Below are 25,647 nucleotides of genomic sequence, written 5' to 3'. Positions count from 1 at the left end.
GACTAATTCCCCGCCCCCGCAGGGCCACCCACTTTCGCACCATGTGATCGTCTGTGAGGAGGAGAGATCCTAGCCCCGCAAACCCAGCCAGGATGTTCGCCCCACCCTCGCGCTATGCTTTGCACAGACACCACCAGAGGGATCTCCAAACGCTGGGGAGAAAGGTGAGACGGATTTCGCAATCCCTGCATTCTCTCACCGCCCTCGATCCAGTTGCAGCCTCAGGTGAGAGTCAGGCTCCGTTTTGTTTTATTATGCCTTCTTGTTTTGTTTAAGATTGGTGCCAAAAGAAAAAAAAGAAAAGAAAAGGCCCAGGACAAGGACCGGGAGCCTTGTGGGGAATGAAATGCATTTTACTCAGTTAAAAAAAAATCCATTGTTACTCTTGGATGAAGACAATCCAGGCATCCCTAGATGCACCAGCTGGGACTAGAATTGATTGGCTTTTGTTCCCTTCCCCTCAAAGGATGTCCTTGCTGGTCCTGCGGCAGCAGGCTCAGCTTGGCAGGGGGCAAAAAACGGCTTTGCCAAGGAGGGCGGTGGCAGGGGCGACGGGTTAATTCCAAGGTCTTCCTCCAGTTCGCATATGTGCTAGAGACAGACTGAGCTTGGATAGGTGTCTTCGAATTTGCATCTGCTTCCAAGTTGGATCATAAAGGAAGAGTCACAGGGAAGAAAGGAGGTGGGGGAATGATGGATTCAGCAGGATGCGAGATGAGCCAGTTTCACCTCTGGCTGCTTGATAATTTCTGCAAGTATGTGAGATGGGGGCAGAAGAAGCTTCCTTACCTATGCTTGGGTAATGCAAGAAGGCTAGACAAGGCTGCAGCTCGATTTTTCCTGTGTGTTTTATGTCGAATTGAGTGTTGGATTATACTGATGAACAGTTGTTCATCTTGTTTCATTCATGCAGCACAGTAATGGTTTGCAAATGGATCTGATCTGGTGAAGCTGTCTCCCTTTACTTGAAAATTTGGCAGGACTATGTGAATTATCTAAGGCATGTCCTCCAGTATCTCGGCAGAACAGGAAGGATGCTTCTTTTAAAGGTCAATTGTTATAAGATATGGCTCTGTAAGGGAGATGGTGTTGGGGGAGAGTGGAAATCAGGGGGAAATATAAGTGTAAAAACAAGAACAAAAAGATATCAATATAAATCTTTTTAGAGTCAGTTGTTTTTGAGCAGGTAACTCTTTTCCCAGGTAAGATATTAGCACCTCTACAAAAATTAAGCATAAAAATCATAAAAGCACACCACTCAGATATTTAATGTAGCTTTATAAAGTTTGTTGGAAACCTGGCTGGTCTGTTAGACAGGATTTCATAGCTCCCTCCACCATTGGGTCCCACCAGTCTCTGGGACTTGGGTTCCTAGAAGACAGCCATACCCCCTCTTTCTTGATCCAGTCTGTATCTCATTCATTCTGATTTATTGTTAGTAGATTTCTTTCCCCCTCTTTCTTCATAGATCGAAGTTCATACCCTTTGAAGAAGGAAATGGGCTTCTCTTTTTTTTTTTTGTGAGGCAATTGGGGTTAAGTGACTTGGCCAAGGTCACACAGCTAGTAAGTATCAAGTGTCTGAGATCACGTTTGAACTCAGGTCCTCCTAACTCCAAGGCTAGAGCTCTATCCACTGCACCACCTAACTGCCCCTGGGCTTCTCTCTCTTTTTTTTTTTTTAAAAAAAAGCCCAAAGGAAAGCATTCTGAAAGGATTTTTATTCTGAAAATGTGGGAAGTCAGTTATGTTGTAATGATAGCTGACATCTGCAGATCCCTTCAAAACTTGTTAAAAGTATTTTACATTCACTATATCATTTGATCCTCACAATAACTCCACAAGGGTAGAGTCATTATTGCTATTTTACAAATGAAGAAACCAGGACTTGGAGAGAACTTAATTTGCCCCCTGATCTCACAGCTAGGGATTATTGGAGGAGACATTTGAATCCAGGCCTCCCTGACTTCAAGTTCACCCATGTTTTCACCACATCATGCTGTTCCAGTGATTGCCTGATGGAGGGTTCTCTAATCTCCCTTTCTGACTTAGTAGGTGGTGTTTTTGTTTTGTTTTGTTTTTGCTAAGCAATGGGATTAAGTGACTTGCCTAGGGTCACACAGCTAGTTTCAAGTGTCTGAGGCCAAATTTGAACTCAGGTCCCCCTGACTCCAAGGTTGTGCCACCTAGCTGCCCCTTAGGGGATGGTCTTTGAAACTGGATGAAAAAACCCATCACCTTGCAATGAATCTAGTGATAAACCTCAAACAGCAGACCTCAGTCTGTCACTAGAGACCTACTCAAAGCCCTTCCAGCTTGTGAAGACTTACCAAGACAGACAGAGGAACTTATTATAATGCTGCCAGTCTAGGAATCAAAAAGACTCAGATCAAGTCTTGCTTTACTGAGACACACTGGACATGTCCCTTCACAGTGTCCCCAGGCAATTCTCAAGGACTATGCTTAGATCCCAGCTGCTGATCTACATTGTAGTATAGAAAATTTCTACTCTGGGAACTCTGTCTTACCAGAGTATCCTGTAACAATTTTGGGACAGAAACTTCATTCCAGGGCCTTTGCCCCTTGAAAGCCCTTTTGTTTTTCAGTTGTTTCAGTGCCTGACTCTCGGGTGACCCCATTTGGGTTTTTTTTGACAAAAGTACTGAGAGGTTTGCCATTTCCTTCTCCAGCTCATTTTATACATTAGGAAACTGAGGCAAAAAGGGTAAGTGACTTACTAGTCACTAGTAAATGTTTAAGGCCAGATTTGAACTCAGGAAGATGAGTCTTCCTGACTCAAGCCTGGCACTGTATCCACTGTACCACTTAGCTGCCCTACTCTTCATGAATATTATACTTAATTTTTTTCTTTTTTTGTTATTTATTTGGTGTTTTATTTTTCCCTATTACATATAAAAACAATTTTTAACATTCATTTTTAAAAGTTTTGAATTCAAAATTCTTTCTCCTTCTGCTCCCTCCTCATTGAGAAGGCAGGCAAGTTGATAGGTTATACATAAGCAGTCATGCAAAACATATTTCTGTGTTAGTCATGTTGTGAAAGAAAACAGACCCCCCAAAAAAAACACAAGAAAAGTAAAGAAAGTAAAGTAACAGTATACTTTGATCTGCAATCAAACTCCATCAGTTCTTTCTCTGGAGGCAGAAAGCATTTTTTTTGTCCTTTGGAATTGTCCTCCATCTTTGTATTGCTGAGAATAGCTAAGTCATTCCCAATTGAGCATTGTACAACATTGCTGTTACTGTGTATTAGAATAGTCTCCTGGTTCTGCTCACTTCACTTTTCATCTGTTCATGTAAGTATTTTCAGGTTTTTCTGAGAGCATACAACTTGTCACTTCTTATGGCATAATAGAATTCCATCACAATCATATACTACTTCTTCTGCCATTCCCCAATTGATGAGTATCCCATTAATTTCCAGTTCTTTGCCATCACTAAAAGAGCTGCTATAAATATTTTTGTAAATATAAATCCTTTTCCTTTTTGTTTTCTTTTTATTGCTTTGGAAACAGACCTAGTAGTGGTATTGCTTGGTCAAAGGATGTACATGGTTTTTATAGCCCTTTGGGCATAGTTCCAAATTCCTCTCCAGAATGGTTAGATTAGTATACAACTTCACCAATAATGCATTAGTGTCTTACTTTTCTTACATTCCCTCCAACTTTTGCCATTTGCCTTTTCTGTCATATTAACCAATATGATAGGTGTGGGATGGTAGCTCAGAGTTGTTTCAATTTGCATTTCTCTCTAGTCAATAGTGATTTAGAGTATTTTTTCACAAGACTATAGATAGCTTTGATTATTTCATCTGAAAACTGTTTGTTCATATCCTTTGACCATTTACCAATTGAGGAATGGCTCTTATTTCTAAAACTTTGGCTCAGTTCTCTGTATGTGTGAAAAATGAAGTCTTTATCAGAAAAACATAATGTAATTTTTTTCACAGTAATGATTACTATGTATTTCCCTCATTCTTTTTCTACCCTGTTTCTCTTACTCTTTCTCTCTATTTTGATCCTGTCTGTTCTCAAAAGTGTTTTGCCTCAGACTTTTACTTCCCTCAATCCACCTTCCATTCTTTCAGCCCCAAATCTATCCTGGTTTTTATCTCGATTTCAACATACAACTGCGTGTTTATGTTATTCTTTCTTTGAGAGTATGGTTCCCCCTGCCCTGCCACTTCCCCCATCTTCCCTCTACTGTAAAATCTCTTCTGCACCTCTTTTATGTCAGATCATTTACCCCATTCTACTTCTCCTTTCTTCTTCTCTGTGTTTTCCTCTTTCTCACCCCTTAATTTTATTTATTTAGATAATTATCATGTTCAACTCACAGCTATGCCTTCTGTCCATGTGTACTCTTTCTAACTGTCTGAATAATGAGAAAGTTTTTATGAGTTACAAGTATCATTTTTCCATGCAGGAATATAAACACTGTAATCTGATTGACTCCCTTATGATTTCTCTTTCCTGCTTATCTTTTTATGCTTCTCTTGAATCTTGTACTTGAAAATCAAATTTTCTGTTCAGCTCTGGTCATTTCATCAGGTATGCTTGAAAGTCCTCTATTTCACTGAATATCCATTTTTTTTCCTGAAGGATTATACTCACTTTTACTGGATAGGTGATTCTTATTTGTAATTCTAAGTTCCTTTGCCCTCTGGAATATCATATTCCAAACTCCCCAGTCCTTTAATGTAGAAACTGCTAAATCTTGTGTTATACTGAAAGTGGTCCCATGATATCACAATTGTTTCTTTCTGGTTGGTTACAATATTTTCTCCTTGATCTCAGAGCTCTGGAATTTGGCTATAATATTCCTGGGAGTTTTCATTCTGGGATTTGTTTTAGAAGGTGATTGGTAGATTCTTTCAATTTCTATTTCACCCTCTGGTTCTAGAATAGTAGGGCAGTTTTCCTTGATAATTTCTTGAAAGAATATGTCTAGGCTCTTTTTTTTTTTAATCATGGCTTTCAGGTAGTCCAATAATCCTTAAATGATCTTTCCTGGGTCTATTTTCCATATCTGTTGTTTTTCCAATGGGATATTTCACATTTTCTTCTACTTTTCATTCTTTTGATTTTGTTTTATTGTTGCTTGAAGTCTCATAAAGTTATTAGCTTCCATTTGCACAATTCTAATTTTTTTCCCAATTTTAATTTTTAAGGAATTATTCAGTGAACTTTATCATCTATTTATTTATTTATTTGTTTGTTTGTTTTTTATTTATTTATTTATTTTTGGGTGTGTGGGGGTGAAATTTTGTGCCTCCTTTCCCATTTGGCCAATGCTCCTTTTCAAGGAGTTTTCTTCAATGAATATTGTACTTCTTTTTCCATTTGGCCTATTCTGTTTTTTAAAGTGTTATTTTCTTCAGTATTTTTTGTGCCTCCTTTACCAACCTGTTGACTCTTTTTTCATGATTTTCTTTCATCATTCTTATTTCTCTTCCCAGTTTTTCTTCTGCTTCTCTTATTTGAATTTCAAAATCCTTTTTGATCTCTTTCATGGCCCAAGTCCACTTCATTTTTGCTTTGGGGCTTTTGACTTTGTTGCTTCTTCTGAGTTTGTGTTTTGATCTTCCTTGTTACCATAGTAACTTTCTGTAGTCAAGATCTTTTTCTGCTGTTTGCTCAATTTTCCAGCCTAATTCTTGACTTTTAACTCTATGCTAAAATGGGGCTCTGCTTCCAGAGTGGAGGGGCACTGTCCCAAGCTTCATTTTTTTCTTTTGTGTTTCTTTTGTGCAGCTGCTTTCAGAGATAATTCTGAGGACCTGAAAGTTTTGGTTCTTCCAAAGTGGTATAATCTAGGGAGAGTTGTGTTTACCACTCACCTGTTTTGTACTGTGGTCTGTGAGTGATCACAAGCACACTTTTCCACTCTGGAATTGTGATCAGGGTTCCAGTTCCCCTGTAGTCACAAGCTCTGGTGTGCTGGTGCTCTTCCTTGCCCTGGGACTGAGACCCAGGACTGTGACCCAGATACAAGTATGGTCAATGCAACAGCATCTTGACTCTGGTGCCAGCAAAGGAGCCCTTGTAATCTCCTTTGTCTGACCCCCTTATTGTCTGTGTGCTGAGAGGTCTGGAAAGCATCACTGCTTTCACTGATCAGTCACCTCAATGTCCTACTGCTGGTTTGCTGGGCCCCATCCTGTGAAGGACTGAGTTATACTGTAACTCAGGTGCAACAGGCCTTTCCTGCTGACCTGACAAGTTGTCTTGGGCTGGAAAATTGTTTCACTCAATTCTTTTTGGGTTCTGCTACTCTAGAATTTGTTTTGAGGAATGATTTACATGTATTTGGAGGGGTTTGGGAGAAAGCTCAGGTGAATTCTGGCCTTTTCTCTGCCATCTCTGCCTCTATTGACTCTTTTTTCCATCACTTTCTTTTCCCCAGTTTTCCTCTGCCCCTCTTATTTGATTTTGAAAACCGTTTTTGACCTTTGGGGCCCAAGACCAACTTATGTTTTTCTTTTAGGATTTGCATGTAGCTGCTTAGATCTCATTGTCTTGAGTTTGTGGGGGGTTTTTTTATTATTAACTTATTTTTAGTTTTCAACAATAACTTCCATACACTTTTGAGTTTTAAATTTTTCTCCCCCTCCCCCCCATCCCTTTCTCAAGACAGTGTGCAATCTGATGTAGACTCTACATATATATTCTTATTAAACATATTTTCACATTAGTCACGTTATAAGGAAGCATTAGAACCAATAGGAGGAACCACAAGAAAGAGGAAACAAAACAAAACAGAAGGGAAAAAAAAGAGCGAATAGTACACTTTGATCTGCATTCAAACTCTGTAGTTCTTTCTTTGGATGTGGATAGCATTTTCCGTCATGAGACTTTTGGAGATGTCTTAGATCCTTGTATTGCTGAGAAGAGCTAAGTCTATCAAAGTTAGTCATCGCACAACATGGCTGTTACTGTGTACAATGTTCTCCTGGTTCTGCTCACTTCACTCAGTATACTGAGTTTGTGTTTTGTCTTCCCTGCCACCATAGTACCTTCCTATGGTGGTTCTTTTTTGATATTTATCCATTTTTCTAGCCTTTTTCTTAACTTTTAACTTTATGTTAAATTTGAGCTCTACTCTCAAGGTGGAAGGGTCACTGTCCCAAGCTTCAGGGTTTTTTGTACAGCTATTTTCAGAACTAGTTCTAGGGGTCTATAAGTTTCAGTTCTTCCCAGGTGGTATGATCTAAGAAGAACTATGTTTATTATTCTCCTGGCCTGTGCTCTGCTCTATGACAGACCACAAGCCCTCTTTTCCACCTTGGAACTATGACCAGGATTACCACTCCCCTGTGGTGCCAAGCTCTGGTATGTTAATGTTCCTCCTCACTCTGGCACCCAGGATTTCGACCCAGATCTGAGTATGGGTAATGCAACAGAGTCTTGTATCTAATCCCAGCAAAAGGACCCTGTGATATCCTTCTGACCAGTTGTCTGACCCCCTTACCAAGCATGGACTGAGAGTTCTGGAAGCTGATTCAGCAGGCCCTGAGGCCTGGTGCAGGCTGGGTGGGTGTTGCCTGCACGGGGCTGTGCTCTACTATCACCCGGGTATGACAGACCTTTCCTGCAAGACTTCTAAGTTATCTTGGGCTGGAAAATTATTTCACACTAACATTTTGTTGATTCTGATGCTCTAGAATCCATTTTGAAGCATTATTTTGAAGTTGTCTGGAATGGAATTTGGGAACAGTAGAGAAGTCTCTGCCCTTTTTCTGCCTTCTCTCCTTCTTAATGATTATTAAAGATTAGCTACCGGAGGTAATGCATACCTTTCCTACCAGAAAATTTCAGTCTTGTTTTTCTTTGGTCCCTAAGTTAATTGTAAAGATGAACTTAAAACCCTCTCCCTATAAATCATAGAGCATTATATGATCTGTGACCTAGGCTACTGCAGATCTCCTGCACTAGATCCGTAAGGCTTACTGCATTTGGTTCCCTAAATGCCTGGATATTCCTTAGACTTTGCCAAGATGTTGGGATGTGAACCTGGGAGCCCCAAAGCCTAAATGCAGTCATGGAACAATCAACCCATTTAGAATGGAAAATTCTAACTCCTCCTGTTGAACAGTTTACTGACATGAAACCCCTCCACTTTTTTTTTAAATAGAAAATATTCTAAGATTGGAAAAAATGTACTTAAAGTGGAACAGGAGGAATGAAGGTTAGATATCAGTGAGCTCTTCCTCCCAGTGAGAGTGATATAACACTAGACTTTGTTTTTGAGGTCTATGGATTGTTAAGAAAAGGAAGGGATAGTCTCTTATTTTGTCATTATCTCCCTCAATCTATCTGCACTGCTTCTATTGATGCTAGAAAGTAGAGAGGTAAATGCTTCCAATCATAACCCACTTCTCGTGTAGTGTCACCACTCTTTAGGGTAACGACTTCACAATGGGATTTAAATACTTTAATCAAGAAAGCCACTTGATTGTGCTATTTCAAGGCTGTCTCCCATGTCTGCAATCTCCTGCACCCTTATCTCTACCTCCTGTCTTCCTTCAGGACAGCTGAAGTCCTACCTTCTACAAGAAGCCTTTCCTAGTCCTCCTTAACTTAGTTGCCTTCCCTCTGTTGATTATCTCTAATTTTTAAATGTATGTATACACACACATATATGTGTGTGTGTGTGTAGACGTATGTGTAGACACAAAATATGTTTATATACACACACATGCACACACACACACATATTGTTTATACATCATTGTTGGTATATTGTCTCCACCTGAGCACAAGGACTGATTTATGCCTTTCTTTATGTTTACAATTCTTGGCATAGTTTCTGGCACATAAAAAGCACTTATGAAATACCTGTTGACTTGACAAGGTCTCCAAGCTACCTTTCTTGTTCGGGGAAAGGGCAAAGTAGCTGCTCCAATTTCAGTGTCTCCCCTCCAGGAACCCAGTTACCAGGAACGCCTTTGAAACAGGAAAACTTGTACTTCATTTTCCAAGACATTGTTGCTGCGTGCTCTCCCATCTGTCTCACAACTCCATGCATTTCCCCCACAATAGAAGCTTGCCCTGCCAACTGATTGTGGAGGATTCCTCATTTAGAATCACAGAATCTGAATGCTGACAGCAATGCAGAGGAGACATCCAGACCATCTCCCTCTATTCTAGCGAAATCACCATCCAAGTCAGAGGAGATTCTTGCTCCTGTTCTTAGACCCCCTCAATGGAAGCCAGTGCTACAGCTTCTCTCAGTATCCCTTTTCAAGACTAAGTACCCTCAGGAAGATTTTCCTTTATATGCAATCAAAGGCCCTCTTGTTCTTCCCTCCTTAGACATAGAGAAGAAAAATGGCTGATTATCGTTTTTGGTGTGAGAGCCCTTCTGAGCCTGGAAGGTTAGATCTATTTTCTTCCTCTTCTCAAGTAAGAGTCACCATAATTACTATCCTTGATTTTTAGAGAGGCTTCATTTTTCACAGAAGAACAAATTCTCAAGCACTTTTGAGAACTTAAAGTGCTAACACAAGTAAAATAACTATCATGTGTGAATCATGAGCCGGAGAAAAAATGTACTATAGCTATGGTTTTCCTCAGGTTCCACTAACAACATCTGACCAGGGAGCTTCCATTTTAGAACAATTTTGACATGGGAATCACTTGAGATCAATCTTTCCCTGAGTATTTTCTTTATTAAATGAGTTGGGCTAGGTGCTCTTTAAGGTCCCTTCCAGCCCCAGATCCATGTTCCTATGGGTCTTTCCTATTTTTAAAATGGGGAAATTGTCTCCAGAGTGCTGAGAAAAGAGTTGAGGATGGAACTTTGGAGAACACTGGCTAAATGTAAGAGGAAGAAGAAGGGATCACTGAGGAAGATAGCAGAGTATCTAAAGAAGGAGGAATATTCATTCAGAGAGAAATGCTGAGGAGAAAAATGGACACAGATATGTATTAAGACTGCCAATTAAGGAATGGTGCTGCTTCAAGAAGTATGACCTCTTGCATCAAAAAGGAATGTCAGCTTTGAACTCAAGAAAGGACTTAGAGTGACCAGGAGCTATGAATTCATTTTTCCCTCCCACAAATGTATATGATATATGTGCCTCACCACAACAGTACTTTATTACAGCCCACTTTTTCCCATTGACCTATGCGTACTTTTGGGAGAATGTGTCCCAGAATTGGGTGGGGCAGTATTTTATACCGACTGTTTTTACTGTGCTACCTTAGTAAATATTCTGCACTAAAAATTAATTATATCTACTAATCAAAATGGGAAGCATACCTATGGGGACTCATGAGCAATAGTACTAGGAAATCTTAAACTGAACTTTTAAGGAGGGTAGTAGTCAGCTGACCTCAGGAGACCCAATCTGATGAAACAAGTGGGAGTTTTCAAAGTAACCCCACAAAGGGTTCTACACTATGATTCTAAGGATAGTGAAGACTGTGTCTCTTTTCTATTAGATCATTCACACTGAGGCCTCTCTTCCGTTGTTCCCCTCTCATTTTTCTCCCTTCCCTCCCTTCCCTTCCCTGCCCTGAGCTTCATTTAAATTATCATCCTATGATATTCTGTCCCTGCTTTCTTGAGAGCTCTCTGATCTTCCTACACCCCAAAAGCTGTCCACAGCCTCCCTGAAAAAGAAAATAAGGTTCTTGCTGTGCTGACTTCTTTCTTAAATTCAATGACTTCCTATCATCACCACTAAAAACATTGATTTCTAATACCTTTATAGAACCCACTTTGACCTGCCTAAAAGTCTCAACCCCTTAGATTTGAGAAATGTTGAAAATGGGATATGCCCAGGATGTGATGTGGGAGCCCTACTAACAACAGATTTCCTTGGGTAGGCAGGCTGCCCTGGGAGGGTGAAAAGCAGTAGAGAAAAAAGATGTGGCCAGAATACAGAGCAGGGAAAGTGCCTGTGGTTTAGAGAGAACAGTAGCCAATGCTAAGTCTGTACTATCTGGCTGGGAGTTATTGTCCCCTTGTGTTCTGGACTTGTTGACCTTCAAAAAATATTTTGTCTCTTTGTTTTCTTGAGAGCTAAGAACACAAGGATGATTATTTAAGGCATGACTCCATATTTTTCTGTTCTATTCATAGGTTAAACATTCATTTTATTTGTTATTAAGTTCAGAATTTTTAAAAATTAAATAAAAATTAGTTTTACTAGAACTAGACTAAAATGTAAAGAAACTGCCAGAAATAAAACCCTGATCTCTATAAAATATTCATAGCAGTGTGATTTGGAGTAGCAAAAAAAAAGGAAGAAAGAAAATCATTTTTTTCAGTGATTAAAGGATGATTAAAAATTGTGGTACATTAAAATAATGAAAAATTATGTACTGTAAGAAATTACAGTATGGTAAGTATCATGACATAATGGATGGGGAACAAGGAACTTCCCTGAAGCAAGAAAGACTGGGTTCAAGACCTGCCTCTGACACACATTGGCTGTGTGACCCTGGGTCAGTCTCTTAATTTCTCAGTACTCTAGACAAATCTCTAAGGCTTTGAGATGCAGAATGTCTGTGGATCTGTGTTGATAAAGGGAATTATATCACAGGAAGTTTCCTATGCCAAAAAAGTTATAGTTCTGGTACCTCCAAATTCTACACATGCACACCCCAAATATGAAGAATATAAAGGGGAAATTTCATGTGTGTGTGTGTGTGTGTGTGTGTGTGTGTGTGTGTGTAGTGTATATATACGTACATAGAGAGTTGTGTAGAATGAATAAATCAAAATCACAGTATATACACTGACAATGTAAAACTACACACATTGTAAATAGCATATTTTCATATGAGTTATAAAACTCTATAAAACCATAAAGAAAAAAAGCATAGAAAGAAAAAAGTTTAAGAGCCCCCAGCAGTGTGCCTCCCATTAACAATCAGTTAGTAATTTAATTAGCTTTTAGCTAAGGCATTCACTGTGATGATACAGCAAAAACGATTGGTATAAAGCACTCCCCTAAAAAACTGAGGGCTCACTCTCCCACAAATACACATAGCATTCATGGGAAGAGTAAGCATAAACTTAAAGTACTATGGTAGTGAAGCACGTATATAGGATATTTATGTGGCAAAAGATTAACTCATAACTCCTGACACTGCATGAAAGTCCTTTCTTTCTGTTTTTGTAGAGTCTTCAAGTAGCTTATTCTGGTGCAGGGTCACTGCTAGGGATGCTGCACAGTAAGACTCCTAGGGTCTGCTTCTTTCTTGAAACAATAGCCAGCACTCTTCTCTCTGCAAGGGGTCATGCTTCCTGGAGCTGTTTCTTCCTTTGAGTGACTGTCCATTTGTGGCGTTTACAGATGTGCCTGTTTCTTGCTATGTGCATGGTCTTCTACCAGTTCCAATGTCATTGTTGGGTAGAAGTGAGTAGACAAAGTCTCCTGCTTTGTTGACCTCTGGTACAGCTACCTCTATAAAATGCTCTGAAGCCTGCAATCAACTCTTGAACTCCCGCTACTGATAATTCATCTTAGAAATACGGCTAGCTTGTTTTTTCTGCCAGCTGTGTTGTTCTCTTCCCAACCCAATCAAAGAGGTTAATAAAAGATAAAGGAACCATAAAGCATAGGTAAGGCAGCTAGGTGGTGAAGTTGATAGAGTACTGATCCTGGAGTCAGAAAGACTCATCTTCCTGAGTTAAAATTTAGCCTCAGACACTTACTAGCTGTGTGACCCTGGGCAAGTCATTTAACCCAATTTACCTTAGTTTCCTCATCTATAAAATGAGCTAGAGAAGGAAATGGCAAATCACTCCAGTATCTTTGCCAAGAAAACCCCAAATGTGGTCACGAAGAGTCAGCTAAGACTAAAAGATGGCTAACTATATCAAGTAAGATGGAGAGGAAAAGTCTGTCCCTTATAGTAGAATGGTCTGCCCAAGAGCTGATGGGTTCCTAATCCCTGAAAGTCTTTAAGCAAAGTTTGGTTGATCACTTGCTGGTTTATTGTAGAGGTGATTCTTTTTCAGGTACAATTTAAACTCATGGTTCTGAGATTCCGTGATGCTGTGAGTGCTGCGCATCCATAGATGCCAGTTATTTGCAAAATGTTATGCAAATATCAGATTTCCCTTTTTGAGCCAACAGATTTGGAACCTTTTCATAACAAGCTTTACTGGTACTGATGTGTAAGGCTCCTTTTCATAGAAATATATCAGTAAGATTTCAGAGTAGTCATCCCTTCCTTCCACCAAAGCAGTCATCCATATATTCCCATCACAATAAAAAAAGGCCTTAAGTGAGGATATTATGGCATATAGCAATTAGCCACCTAAATATGGATTAATTAGCACACAAAATAAGGACATGATTGTTTACAAGGAAGTTTGAGGAAGACATTTGACCATGTTATTTTCCTGCCATGATGCCACATCCAGCCACTCTATGATTTGTTTCTAGAAAGGTCATTTTAGTTGACTGCCCTATATTTCCACTCACCTCCTTCTATCCTCTCAAACCAAAATACCTTTTCCTAGGTACCATTCCCACATATGTGTTGTCTTCTCTTAGAATGTAAGCTCTCTAAGGATAGGCACCATCTCTCTTTTGTATAACCAGTACTTAACGCAGCACCTAGAACATTAGTGCTTAAGAATGCTTTTCATTCATTCATTCATTCAAATATTTAAAGGGTTCTTAGGAAGCAAACTAGCTCTTTTTGGACCCTAAAAGCAGAACTAGCTACAATGAGTAGAAGTTACAAAAAAAAAAAAAGAAATTTCAGCTCAACATCAAAGAAAACTTCCTAATACTTTGAGCTATCCAAAAATCAGAATAATTTGTCTCAGAGTAAAGAGTTCCCTGTCGCTAGTGGTATGCAAGTGGTGGCTGGATGTTTACCTGATTAATCTGGGTAGCAGGTAAAATAGATGAGCCCTGAGATACCTTGTAATTCTATGATCAAGCGCTACATATTACATGCTAATTTCTGGTAGACTAAGATCCAGAAATAGATTGTACCTTTCCCAGGATCACAGTGCCAAGGCATGTCAAAGCTTGGATTAGGACTTGAAGAAACTGAATTTTCTGGTTTTTTTTCTTTCATGTATTAAGCCCGATTTGCTCTCTCATTGACAGATTTGGTGTTTTTTTTTTCTCCTTCAGGTTGAACTAGGCATGGGGTGTCTGTTGCTCAACACCACCCAAGCAGAGGCTGTGTGATGTGTGAATTGCGAACTTACATTTAGTACGAACACTTCTCAAGGGTTGGTTTAGGTCATCACTATGATGGAGGAACCCATGCCTGTGGAGGAAAAGAGTCAGCCCCCAAGTCCTCATCATGGCTCCCTCAGGAAGGCAATGGCTGCTGCCCTGGCTCTTGATGGTGAAGCCACAATGGGCCGAAGGAAAAAGAAAAAGAAGGCGTCTCGGCCAGAATCTATTATTGTCTACCGGTTAGAAAATGAGAAAGCAGATGAGGAACAGGAGGAATATGAAGGAGAACGTTCCGTAGAGGAAGAGGGGGACAAGTTCCTTGGCCACCCTATGGCTGAGGGTAAGTTTCTCTGGGGTCAGTGGTTTCCCATCATTGGGAAAGTGACCATGTAGAAAATCAACTATTTTCTATCAGTTGGTTCATTTCTTTTAGAAGTGTTACAGGGCTTGTAATGCTTTCTAATTATGCTTAGAAAAGTAGGGGTGGCTGCTTCTAGGTTGATCTGTTCAATAAAAATTGATACATTTTACTTTTGACACAGTAGATACTTCCTAACAAACACTCAAATGGCCTTCCTCTCCAGTATTTCCAGAAAACTGTTAAGAGAAGAAGCATGTCACTGATGAAAATCCAGTGACTCTGGAATCAGAAGACTTGGGTTCAAATCCTGACTCTGATGTTCATCTGTGTGGCCTTGGACAAGTCACTTAACCTTCGTAGATCAGTTTCTTCAATTGAAAAGTGAAAGGGTTGGAAAAGATGATTTCTCAGTTCTCTTCTAGCTCTAACTGCTGATCACATGATCTATGATCCTAAAACCACCTAATAGGGTTTTTGTGGCTGATAGCATGTCAGTTTCTACATTGATATTTTGTTTGTGTATACAACAATGCGTATCTTTTTTTTTAATTTTAATTGTTTTTTCTTTTTGTTTTTTTATGTTTTTTTCCATATGCTTTTGAGTTGAAAATTTTTCTCTCTTTTCCTCCCCTCACCCTCCCCAAGACGGCACACAATCTGACATAGGCTTTACATTTACATACCCATTAAGCATATTTTCACATTAGTGAAGTTGTAAGTAAAAATTAAAGCCAGTAGGAGGAACCATCAGAAAGATGAAACAAAACTCAACAGAAAGGGTAAAAATAAGTGATAGCGATTGGACTTCCATAGTTCTTTATTTGGATATGGACAGCATTTTCCATCCTGAGGCCTCTGGAGATGTCTTAGATCCTCGTAATGCTGAGAAGGGTTCAGTTTAACATTCTTAGTCATTGTATAACGTGGCTGTTATTGTGTAACAACAATGCATATCTTGACCATATGGTGTTACCATTGATTCTTAGATCTCTCAGAGCTGACTTCATTTACATTCTTCAAAGATTAGCATATCCCTACTGTCGTACCCTATTCACCCCAGTGATTCTTAACCCATAGTTATCATTGTACAAACTCCATTCTCTGTCACCACACTACTGTTTGCTTCATTATTTCCATCCCCCTCAACTGAATCCACCTCAGCATCCTACTTTAAAGCAATCTTCCCCTTACACTGTGCTCTCTGGAATGCTTTGTCCAAAGCTAACAAATATGCTTTCATCTTAAACCTTTTGCTTTCTCACTCTTTCCATCTTCTTGCATTCACTGAGATGTGGTTCCCTCCTGATAACACAGCTTCACTGGCCACCGTTTCCAGCACTGGTTCTACTTTCAGCCATATCCCTGAAACTCCTAGTTGTGAAAGAGAGGGAGCTGTATATTCCTTGTTCCTCATTGCCACTTCCAGACTTTTTCTCTACCATCATCACTCAGGAACATCTCCTCCTCTGAGGTTCATCCAATCTATAGTCATCACCCAGTTAAGGTGCTGATAGCTGTTATCTGCTAACCTCCCAGACATTCTCCTTCCTTTCTCAATGATTCAGTGCCTGGCTCACAGTCTTCCTCTTCTCAACTCCTACTGTCACACTAGAGGATTTTAGCATCTAACGCCCTCATTTTCCAGCCCTCCAACTTGATCATTTCCTATGACCTGCTTCTACCTCAGCTGTGGTCATGACCATGGAGACATGGTCATATTCCTGGTTTTTCCATCACCTATAAGTGTTCTACTTTCATGTTCATGAACTCTGTATCTGATCATAATCTATTTTCATTCCACCTTTCCCTCTACCTCACAAACACTGACCCTGTTCTTTATTATCTCTGTAACCTTTAATACCTGCATCCCTCAGTTCTTTCCCAGGTTTGTCTTTTTGCCTCAAGTCTCCCTCCACTCTACTACATCCTCCACTCATGTGCCAAAGTAATTTTCTTACAGCACTGGTCTAAGTATGTCAAACTCCCTCCCCCCCCATGCAATAATCTGCAGTGGCTCCCAGTTACCTCCAGATTGAATAAATCCTCTTTTGGCTTTTAAAGCACTTTGGGTTACGAGGGGGGAAAACAGCTATAAAAAAGTCCCAAATTTTTGTTGCAAAATTTTAAAATTACTAAAGCAGCAGCTGAATCATCTAAAGTATTTGAAGCATTAGAAGGTGGGGAAAGGAGCCACACAAGATATCCTGAGAGATATCCTCAAACAAATAAATGATACATTCAAAAATATTAAGTAAGAATCAGCAACAGTGAGAAAATCACAAGTCCAAAAAAAAAAGAGCTAGAAGAAAGCACAGAATCACAGGAGGAAATTAAACTATAATTAAGATACTGTTTAAAAAAGATTAGGAAGAAATAATGAAAAAAAATGGACACATTGAAAAATCAATCAATTAAAATGGCATACAAATAACCAAGTTTTAAAAACTTAGATATTTATAAAGTCAGTTAAGTAACATATCTAAAAAGAAAGAAAAAAAGCAAAGAAAACAAAGCAGTGGGTCCAGCTAAGTTCATAAGCATTTTCTACTAAAATGTTAAAGAATAAATAACTCATTTGCTTTATAGACTGTTTTAAAACCTAAAGGTGGTAGGTTACCCAGTTCCTTCTATGAGGAAAATACTAAATTATTAGTAACCGTTATTACTAAACTATTACTGAGCTTTAAATTATTAAACCTTTAAACTCTACAAAGACTTACAGAACACCTCGTACAGTTTTGACCCCTAAATTGAACACTGACAGAGGTGAAATGTATGTATGTAGGTCAATATAATTAGTGAATATTAACACACACAAAAATAGAAAATAAAATGCTTCCAAATAGAACACAACAGTACAAAAAAATTATATACTATGGTCAAGCAAGATTTATACATAGAATTTAAGAATGATTAAATAATAGGACATGAAAACAAACCATATTGATAAGATAAAAAAGAAAGACACATCATACCACTAGATGAATAAAAATCCTTTAATAAAACACAGTACTTACACTAAAACTTTTTTAATAGAGGAAGAGAAGGATCTTTCCATGTTAGTATAAAAATATATGTTTGAAGCTCTATATTATATAAACTAGAAAAACACTAAAAGCATTTCCATTAAAAATTATTGTTAAACATGGGTGTCCATTCTTTCTACTCCTAGTCAATGTCATTTTTTAGAAAACATTGTAGTAGCAACAAGGCATGAAAAAGAAAGTGAGTGAATGAGTATTTATTAATCACTTACTAAGCATCATGCCAAGTACTGAAGATACAAAGAGAAAATCCATTCCTTGCTTTTAAGGATCTCACACTTTAGTTGAGAGAGACAACAGCTATAAAAGAGTTCAACTAATGAAAGGAACTGAAAATCCTAAGGGTGCAACAGTTGGTCAGATGGTAAGGCCCAGGTATGAGTATTAGCAATGAAGAAGTTAAAATATCTCCTTTTGCAGATGAGTTATTATCCATAAATCATAGGCAATTTATGACACATAGAGTATTTATCGTCTCCCCCTTAGCTTTCCTTTCTACTGGGCATGAAGTTGTACCTTAAGGTTGTTGAATTATATTTATCTGATCACTGGGGAATTTAAGCTTCTTTTCATGTTATTAAATTAATTTCCTCCTTAGGAAAATATCTGATCATGTCCTCTGACAGTTGCCTCATTGGGAAGTATGTATTATTAGTCTTAAAGGTATGCATAAATTTTGTTTCATTTCATTTATTTTTTAGATTCTGAATGTCAGATTTTATCTGATAGAATTACTACAAACATGTTGCCCAATCTTTTTCTAGAAAATATTTGTGAAGCATAAGATAGTCAACCAAAAATGTGTGGTGGCAATATGTGGTCCTCATTAGTATAGTAGTGAGTATCCCAACCTGTCACAAGGGAGATGGGGGTTCAGTTCCCCAGTTGGGAGCTAGGGCATCTAAGTATCATAGTGAATAAAGTGTGGGCCTGAAGTTAAGAAGACTCATCTTCCTGAGTTCAAATTTGGCCTTAGTCACTTACTAGCTGGTGACTATGGGCAAGTCACTTAATCCTGTTTGCCTCAGTTTCCTCATCTGTAAGATGAGCTGAGAAGGAGATGGCAAACCACTCCAATGTCTTTGCTAAGAAAACCCCAAATGGAGTCACAAAGAGTTGGACAAGACTGAAATGACTAAACAACAAATATGTGACTTTAGTAAAGTAGAGGGATATGAGATAAACCCACAGAAACACCTACATTTCTGTATACTACCAATAAACACAAAAAGAAACTGATAAAGAAAAAAACTTTCCAAAAAATGTTTCAATGAGTAACTAGCAAAGTTATTGTTCAAAATGTACTATAAATATTAAAAGTACTAGAAAGCAATAATTATAAAGGCTGACAGTAGAAAAAATGGTTAGAGAGATGAATTAATGGGCAGAATGAGGAAACCTAGAATTTATGTTGTTTGACAAACCCATACTCTAAACCCACTGCTGAATGTAACCATTATCCAAATTAATATTACTGGGAAAATTGGATAGCTGTATGGCCAAAAAATTATTTGAATCCAAAGTAAAGAACATTACAATAAACTCTAGTTGGATGCATGGTCTAAATATTGAAAGAAAAATTAAAATTGGGGGGGGAAAGCAATAACATTTGTTTCAGCAACGGAAAAGGATGTTTCAGTCAAGCAAATAGAAGAAAATTATTTGAGACAAAAATTGATGGGTTTGATTACAGAAAAATAAAAGGATTTTGCATAACAAGAAGCAATAACTGTACATTAATTAGATTGGTGAAAATGTTTGTAGTAATTCTGTCATATAGAATCTGACATGTAGAATCTACAACAAACTGATACATAGCTCTCTGATTAATGTATATTACCAAGTGAAGCAGTTGTGAAAGGACATGAACAAATATATTTCTAAAGAGGAAATATAAACATTTACTAATAAAATGAAAAGGTACTTGAAACCCCTAATAATCAGATAACAGCAAATCAACAACCTAAAGGTACAACTTCATATCCATTAAAAAGGAATAGGGGGAAAGATTCAGCATTGAGACTGAGGGGAAACTGGCCTCATATACATAATGGTGATATACATAGGCATGAGCTTTGTGGAAACCAATATGGTAATATGAAATATGGTTCACAAAACTGAACCTACTCTTTGACTCACTGATTCCAGTGCAAGGACATTACCTGGAAAATGTAATAAAAATTTCTTTTAAAAGTATCTACTTAGACAAAAATATACATAGCTGGTTTATAATAGCCAAAAAAGAGGACATATTCTATATTTAACAACTGGAGAGCTGAATGATTTAAAACATTATCAATATCCCATTAATATAATGGAATTTTGGGATACTATAGGTCTATAAACATGAAAAATACTCACAAATGTGAAAACATACAAAGTGAGATCAGCAGAACATGGAATCTAAGTGATGTGACTATTAAAATAAAAGAAAGGAAGAATGTAGAGCTAGAAAAAACAATCTCAAATAGACCTCCATTGGTACACTGAACAAAAAAAATTGGCCTGTCAATTCATTTGGTTCTACTCTCTTAACTACTAACAGTTTATTTAAGATTTTATTTCTTATTTATATTATTTATGGCAGTCAGGGGAGGGTTCAAATCCAGGAAACATCATGAAGGCAGTAATTTAAAACATAACATTAAAGTAAAAAGCAACATGGGAAATCATTCCATTAAAAGAGCTTTATTCATTGCTTTTACCTCTCCCCCTCATTTTCATTAAATCAATAAATTAGGTTGGGAAGTAAGCTTGAGTTCAATACTCTGCTTTTTCAGCTAAAACGTGAATGATGTAAAGGGAGCACCTTAGCTAATAAACGACTCCAGCTGAAGCAAACCTTAGAAAAAAAGATAACCAGCTTTATTCCCAATGGAAAAAATAAAAGCCCAAAGCAACTCGCAGTGAGCATGGGATCAATGGAGCACAGGTAAACCATGAACTTATGAGACCTAGCAAAGACTTGGTGCCATGCCCAGTGGTGACAACATCTCACATCCAAACCAGCAGAGAGTTCATGCCTTGGTAGGGGAGGGAGGAGCAGCTCCAATGAGATTAGCTCTACACCATGACCAGAAGTAGGCTTCAGTTGCTTTTCTACATCTATACCTTGGCCACACATGTTTCTTACATATATCTGTCAACATGTATTCCTGAGGTTTATTCACTCTTTCAACTGATCTATGTTTATGGGATTGTGTTCCAAAATTCTATGGAGGAGATGGTTTCTTGTTACTTTTTTTTTACTATGGCAATTCATGTTTTTTCACTGCTTAGCACAATGCCTGACACTAGTAGATGCTTTGTAAAGGTTTCTTAATTGATTGAAATGTTGGAGGCCAGCACCTGGTAGTGGCCCCTAACCCCGTGAGAACACCACACCCCAAGCAGCTTGTTCCGGGGCAAACTGTACCATAACGTACCAGGTCAACAGATGTGCTAACCGCAAGATGCTGGCACACTGCCCTGGAAAGTCCTGAAGGCCTATCTTCCTCTTTTGCCACGTCAACAGAAGTTTTGCTCCTCCCCGCTTCACCCTACATAAGCTTGTAATGCTAAAAAATAAAATTAGACCTTGCCTACCATCTTTTTGGTCTCACTCCTCCTTTTCACCCATTCCTTTCAGCCAGGGTCCTCCTCGACCCCCCACGTATACTGGCCCTGCAGGTCGGGGCATTGAAATACCTTTGTTTTTGGTTAATCTTACCTGGTGGATTACTATTAAAAGTAAACGTAAGAGAGAAAGGAGTCATTAGTAATGATTTGATGCAGTTGTGAACCTACAAAGTATGTTGGACCTGAGGTAGCTTATTGGGATGGACCCTTGTACAAGTTTGAAGGAGAGAGAGTCACTCTAAGTGCTACTTTTATTAATTATTTGTTTTCTAAATTATTGTTTATCTGTTTAGGTAGATGATTGTTTAATTTATTATATGATTATAAAAATGTGATTGAATGAATACGTGGATGAAAATGGTATGATTTTCTAATATTATTAGAAGTGTTAAGTATACACACAAAAGTAAGTGAAAGCAGAAACAGCTCTCTTTGAATATGCTACTTCTGCTCTAGAAGGAAAAGAATGTGGAAATTCTGGAGCTCACATTCATATAGTGCTTAAAGGATGCACTGACAAAATGGAAAATGATAAATTTTTGAGAACATGTGGGAAAATTGGAACACTAATGCATTGTTGGTGGAGTTGTGAATTGTTCCAACCATTCTGGAGAGCACTTTGGAACTATGCCTAAAGGCCTGTAAAACTGTGTATACCCTTTGATCCAGCAATACCACTGCTAGGGCTGTGTCCCAAAGAGATCATAAAAAAGGGAAAAGAATCCATCTGTACAAAAATATTTATAGCAGCTCTTTTTGTGGTGGCAGAGAATTAGAAATTGAGAAGATGGCCATCAGTAGGGGACTTGCTGAAAGAGTTGTGTTATACGAATGTAATGGAATACTATTGTTCCTTAAGAAATGATGAGCAGTCAGATATCAGAAAAAAAACTGGAAAGACTTACATGAAATGATGCCGAGTGAAGTGAACGAACCAGGAAAACATTGTATGTGGTAACAGCAACATTGTGTGATGACCAACTTTGATAGACTTAGCTCTTCTCAGCAATACAATGATTTAAGCCACTTCCGAAAAACTCATGATGGAAAATGCTATCCACATCCAGAGAAAGAACTATGGAGTATGAATGCAGATTATTTTGAATACAGATTATTTCTGAAAGCATACTATTTTCTTTCTTTTTTTTGTTTTTGTTTTTTTTTTACATGGTTTTTCCTTTGGGTTCTGATTCTTCTTTCCAACATGACTGACGTGGAAATATGTTTAATGTGATTGTACATATATAGTCTATGTCACATTGCATGCTGTCTTGGGTAAGGGAGAGGTGAGGGAGGGGAAAAAATAAAACTTAAAATCTTATAAAAGTGAATGTTGAAAACTGAAAATGAATTAATTAACTTTAAAAAGATGTACATGATACTTTTCTCAAAACCACCCCAAAAGAGTCATTAGCCCTACTCTATACAGCAGTCATTGTATGTGACCCCACTGGGACACATACTGGCAATGTCACCTAACTTCTCAGTGCTGTAGGCAACTTCCTAAGACTCAGCTCTCTAAGACTAAGTTGCAGAGAAAATGCTGACCTACATATTAATAGATAATGTTTGCTCATCCAGGACTTGAATATACCAGTGAAATCACAGGTCCAGTCCTTATCCCTGTGGATGAGTAAACTGAGACTCAAGGAGACTAATTGTCTGCTCATGGCCCACAACTAGTCAGTGTCAGAGCTGTGATTAACATCTCCATCTAACAGTATTCTTTTCCCACGTGCTGCCTCCCAATAATAATAACTCTGCTATATTTTTATGATGATGAATTGACTGAGTAATTGAACTATTTCAATCTTACCTCTTACCAAAGCTAACTGAATTTCAGTTTTAGCAAATGTTATTCCCACATATATACAAAGGTCCAAATATCTGCTTGAGCAAGCCAACTGTTTCATCAGTGACAATTCAATGATAAGTTTTGAGAAATTTCCGTCAGAGATGTAGCAATGATATGATGAAAATTCCATGCTTCTGGCCTTGACCTTTTCCTCTCTTACTTTTGCAGGTTTGTGGAACATGCCCCAAGACAGCCACTATGTCACATTAACAGGCACTATCACTCGAGGGAAGAAGAAGGGTCAGATGGTAGATATACATGTTACTTTAACAGAGAAGGAGCTGCAGGAGTTGACCAAGTCCAAGGAGTTAGCAAATGATGCTGCAGCAGAGGGAAAGAAGGCCTGCCAAATAGGGGCAGACCGAGGTCCGCATGTGGTCTTGTGGACAGTGATCTGCCTGCCTGTGATTTTTGTCCTTTCTTTCATTGTTTCTTTCTACTATGGTACAATCACTTGGTACAACATTTTCCTGGTGTACAATGAGGAAAGGACCTTTTGGCACAAGATCTCCTGCTGCCCCTGCCTCATCCTCTTTTATCCCGTCCTCATCATGGCTGTGGCCTCTTCTCTGGGCCTCTATGCTGCTATAGCCCAGCTTCGTGGTCCTGGGGAGCATGGTGGCTGGCTGCCCGGGACATGGAGAAAGGCTTTTGTGGCTGGCTCTGTAGCAAGCTTGGCCTGGAAGACTGCTCACCCTACAGTATTGTGGAACTGCTTGAGTCTGACAACATCTCTGGCAGCCTCTCCACCAGGGATCCCACACAAGGGGAAGAAACCTCTGCTGTCTAACCACCCCATTTCCCCTTAGGCCCTTGTTCTCTTCTAGAGTGGGCCAACAGCATTACTCTTTATGTGCCATTTCAAATTTCTGAAGAGTACATGGGAACAATATCTAGGTCAATGATACCTTCCTTGTTCTTATGAGTAAACTTAGCTTTCCCTAGATATTCCTTCTAGTATCTGTCAACCTGCCTACTTTGGTGGCTCAATCTGGAAGCCCATGGTGGCCAGGAGAGAAGGAGATGGGGCTGGATGGTTAGGTAGAGAAAGTGTGCCAAAGCATTTTTTCTTCCCTGCTCCAAAGTGATAACATCTGGATTAGAGAGGAAGATAATGATAATGGCTTTCTGACAGCAGCGTGAATCATGCCTCAGTTCCCAACTTGGTTACATTCTTCAAACCCAGGATAATATATGACTCAGGTGATTCTGTAGGGAAAGGGAAGCAAAGGGAGACCAAGTTCATTAAGAGAATTGGGGTGGGAGGTAGGATAGAGGATCAAACATTTAGGAAGGGAACAACCATCACATTTCACAGAGAATACAACAGCAAATAGCTTAAAATATAAAGTTATTCTCCTAGGGCTTTCATAGTTTAGCCCCAAAGGATGATAGTGTTGATTTTTCTTTAAGCTGCATATTACAGAAAGGGGGACTAAAGAAAGATCAGTGTGCACTTTGTAAATAGAGGTATAGAATATAATTTGTGCAGAGTGGGGGGTGGGTGGGAAAACATGTGTGTAATTACCAGCATAACTCTCTTAAAGTGAAGGTTGGAACTATACCTGCTGGATTTACTGAACACAGTGCCACGCAAACAGGAAGCACACATGTCCATTTAACTGAAAAAAATCTAAAACCTTCTGGGGGAGTTGAGTCAAGCTACCCTTAAAGCCAGGCAGATCCTTTCTAGCACTGAATAGCAAGTACAGTGGGGCATCTGATAGGAAACTTTAATTTGTCTTCCTGGTGCCAAGGAGTTAATTCCTCAAATTAATGTAATTTAGGTTATTCACTGTCCCTATAAAATGATCTACCTTTTCTCTCTCTCTCTTACCTAAAGATTATTTTTTATTTTAAACCTTCCCCCTAAAAATTTAAGTGAAGCTTAGAATTGCTGGTTCCTGTCTGGAGAGGCTCAGCCTTCTTTCCTATCCCGGATAGGGTCTACTTGGGATAGCAGTACAGTGAAGCTAAATCTTCACTCAGGGCATATCAGCCCTGTTTCTGGTGCTGAACTCCGCACCCAAGGAGGACTGGGATATGATGGGGATTTGGGACCTTTAAAACTTTTAACTTTAGCCGGACGTTTTTGAAGAGCAAGGATGACAACATTGGTGCTGTTTGTGTTTTTGCAGAATTTGGTTCTCTTGTGCAATAGAGACAAAGAAAATAAAAATACACATAATTTTAACATTCAGATTTTGTGTTTTTAGTATTAAGAGACTAGGTCTTAAATGCTGAGGTCCAAAAATGAAAGGTGGTATCAATACCACATGTTTACTTTAATGGGTCTTAGATTCTATCAGGGCCCTTTCCTGCTGCCAGTGACTTACTGGATTTAGTTTGAAATAACTTTTTTTTAATTTTAAATTTATTTATTTAGTTAGTTTTAGTTTTCAATATTCATTTTTATAAGATTTTGAGTTCTAAGTTTTCCCCTCTCCCCAAGATGGCATGCAGTCTGATATAGGCTATACACGTACAACCATATTAAACCTATTTCCACATTAATCATGTTGTGAAAGAAGAATCAAAGCAAAAGGGAAAAACCATGAGAGAAAAAAAAAGAGAGAAAATGGTATGCT

At 38.6% G+C, this 25,647-nt stretch overlaps 1 protein-coding gene across 1 annotated transcript; it reads left to right on the top strand.

The window, feature by feature from the left end:
* The first annotated feature begins 57 nt into the window (after nucleotides 1–57).
* Nucleotides 58–25,253, top strand: LOC110219438 (transmembrane protein 169-like). The gene is given in 5 exon segments (XM_078147615.1): nucleotides 58–225; nucleotides 914–1,049; nucleotides 14,131–14,521; nucleotides 23,228–23,653; nucleotides 23,656–25,253. Coding segments are annotated over 3 exon segments (891 nt in total). The 5' UTR covers nucleotides 58–225; nucleotides 914–1,049; nucleotides 14,131–14,250; the 3' UTR covers nucleotides 23,850–25,253.
* The last annotated feature ends 394 nt before the right edge of the window (nucleotides 25,254–25,647 follow it).

The sequence above is a fragment of the Phascolarctos cinereus genome, unplaced genomic scaffold (genome assembly GCF_003287225.1).
Source record: "Phascolarctos cinereus isolate Bilbo 61053 unplaced genomic scaffold, phaCin_HiC Scaffold_7;HRSCAF=346, whole genome shotgun sequence".
In the NCBI taxonomy this organism is placed as follows: domain Eukaryota; kingdom Metazoa; phylum Chordata; class Mammalia; order Diprotodontia; family Phascolarctidae; genus Phascolarctos; species Phascolarctos cinereus.
The sequence above is the reverse complement of the archived record's forward strand: the minus strand, read 5'-3'. Positions and strand labels throughout refer to the sequence as shown.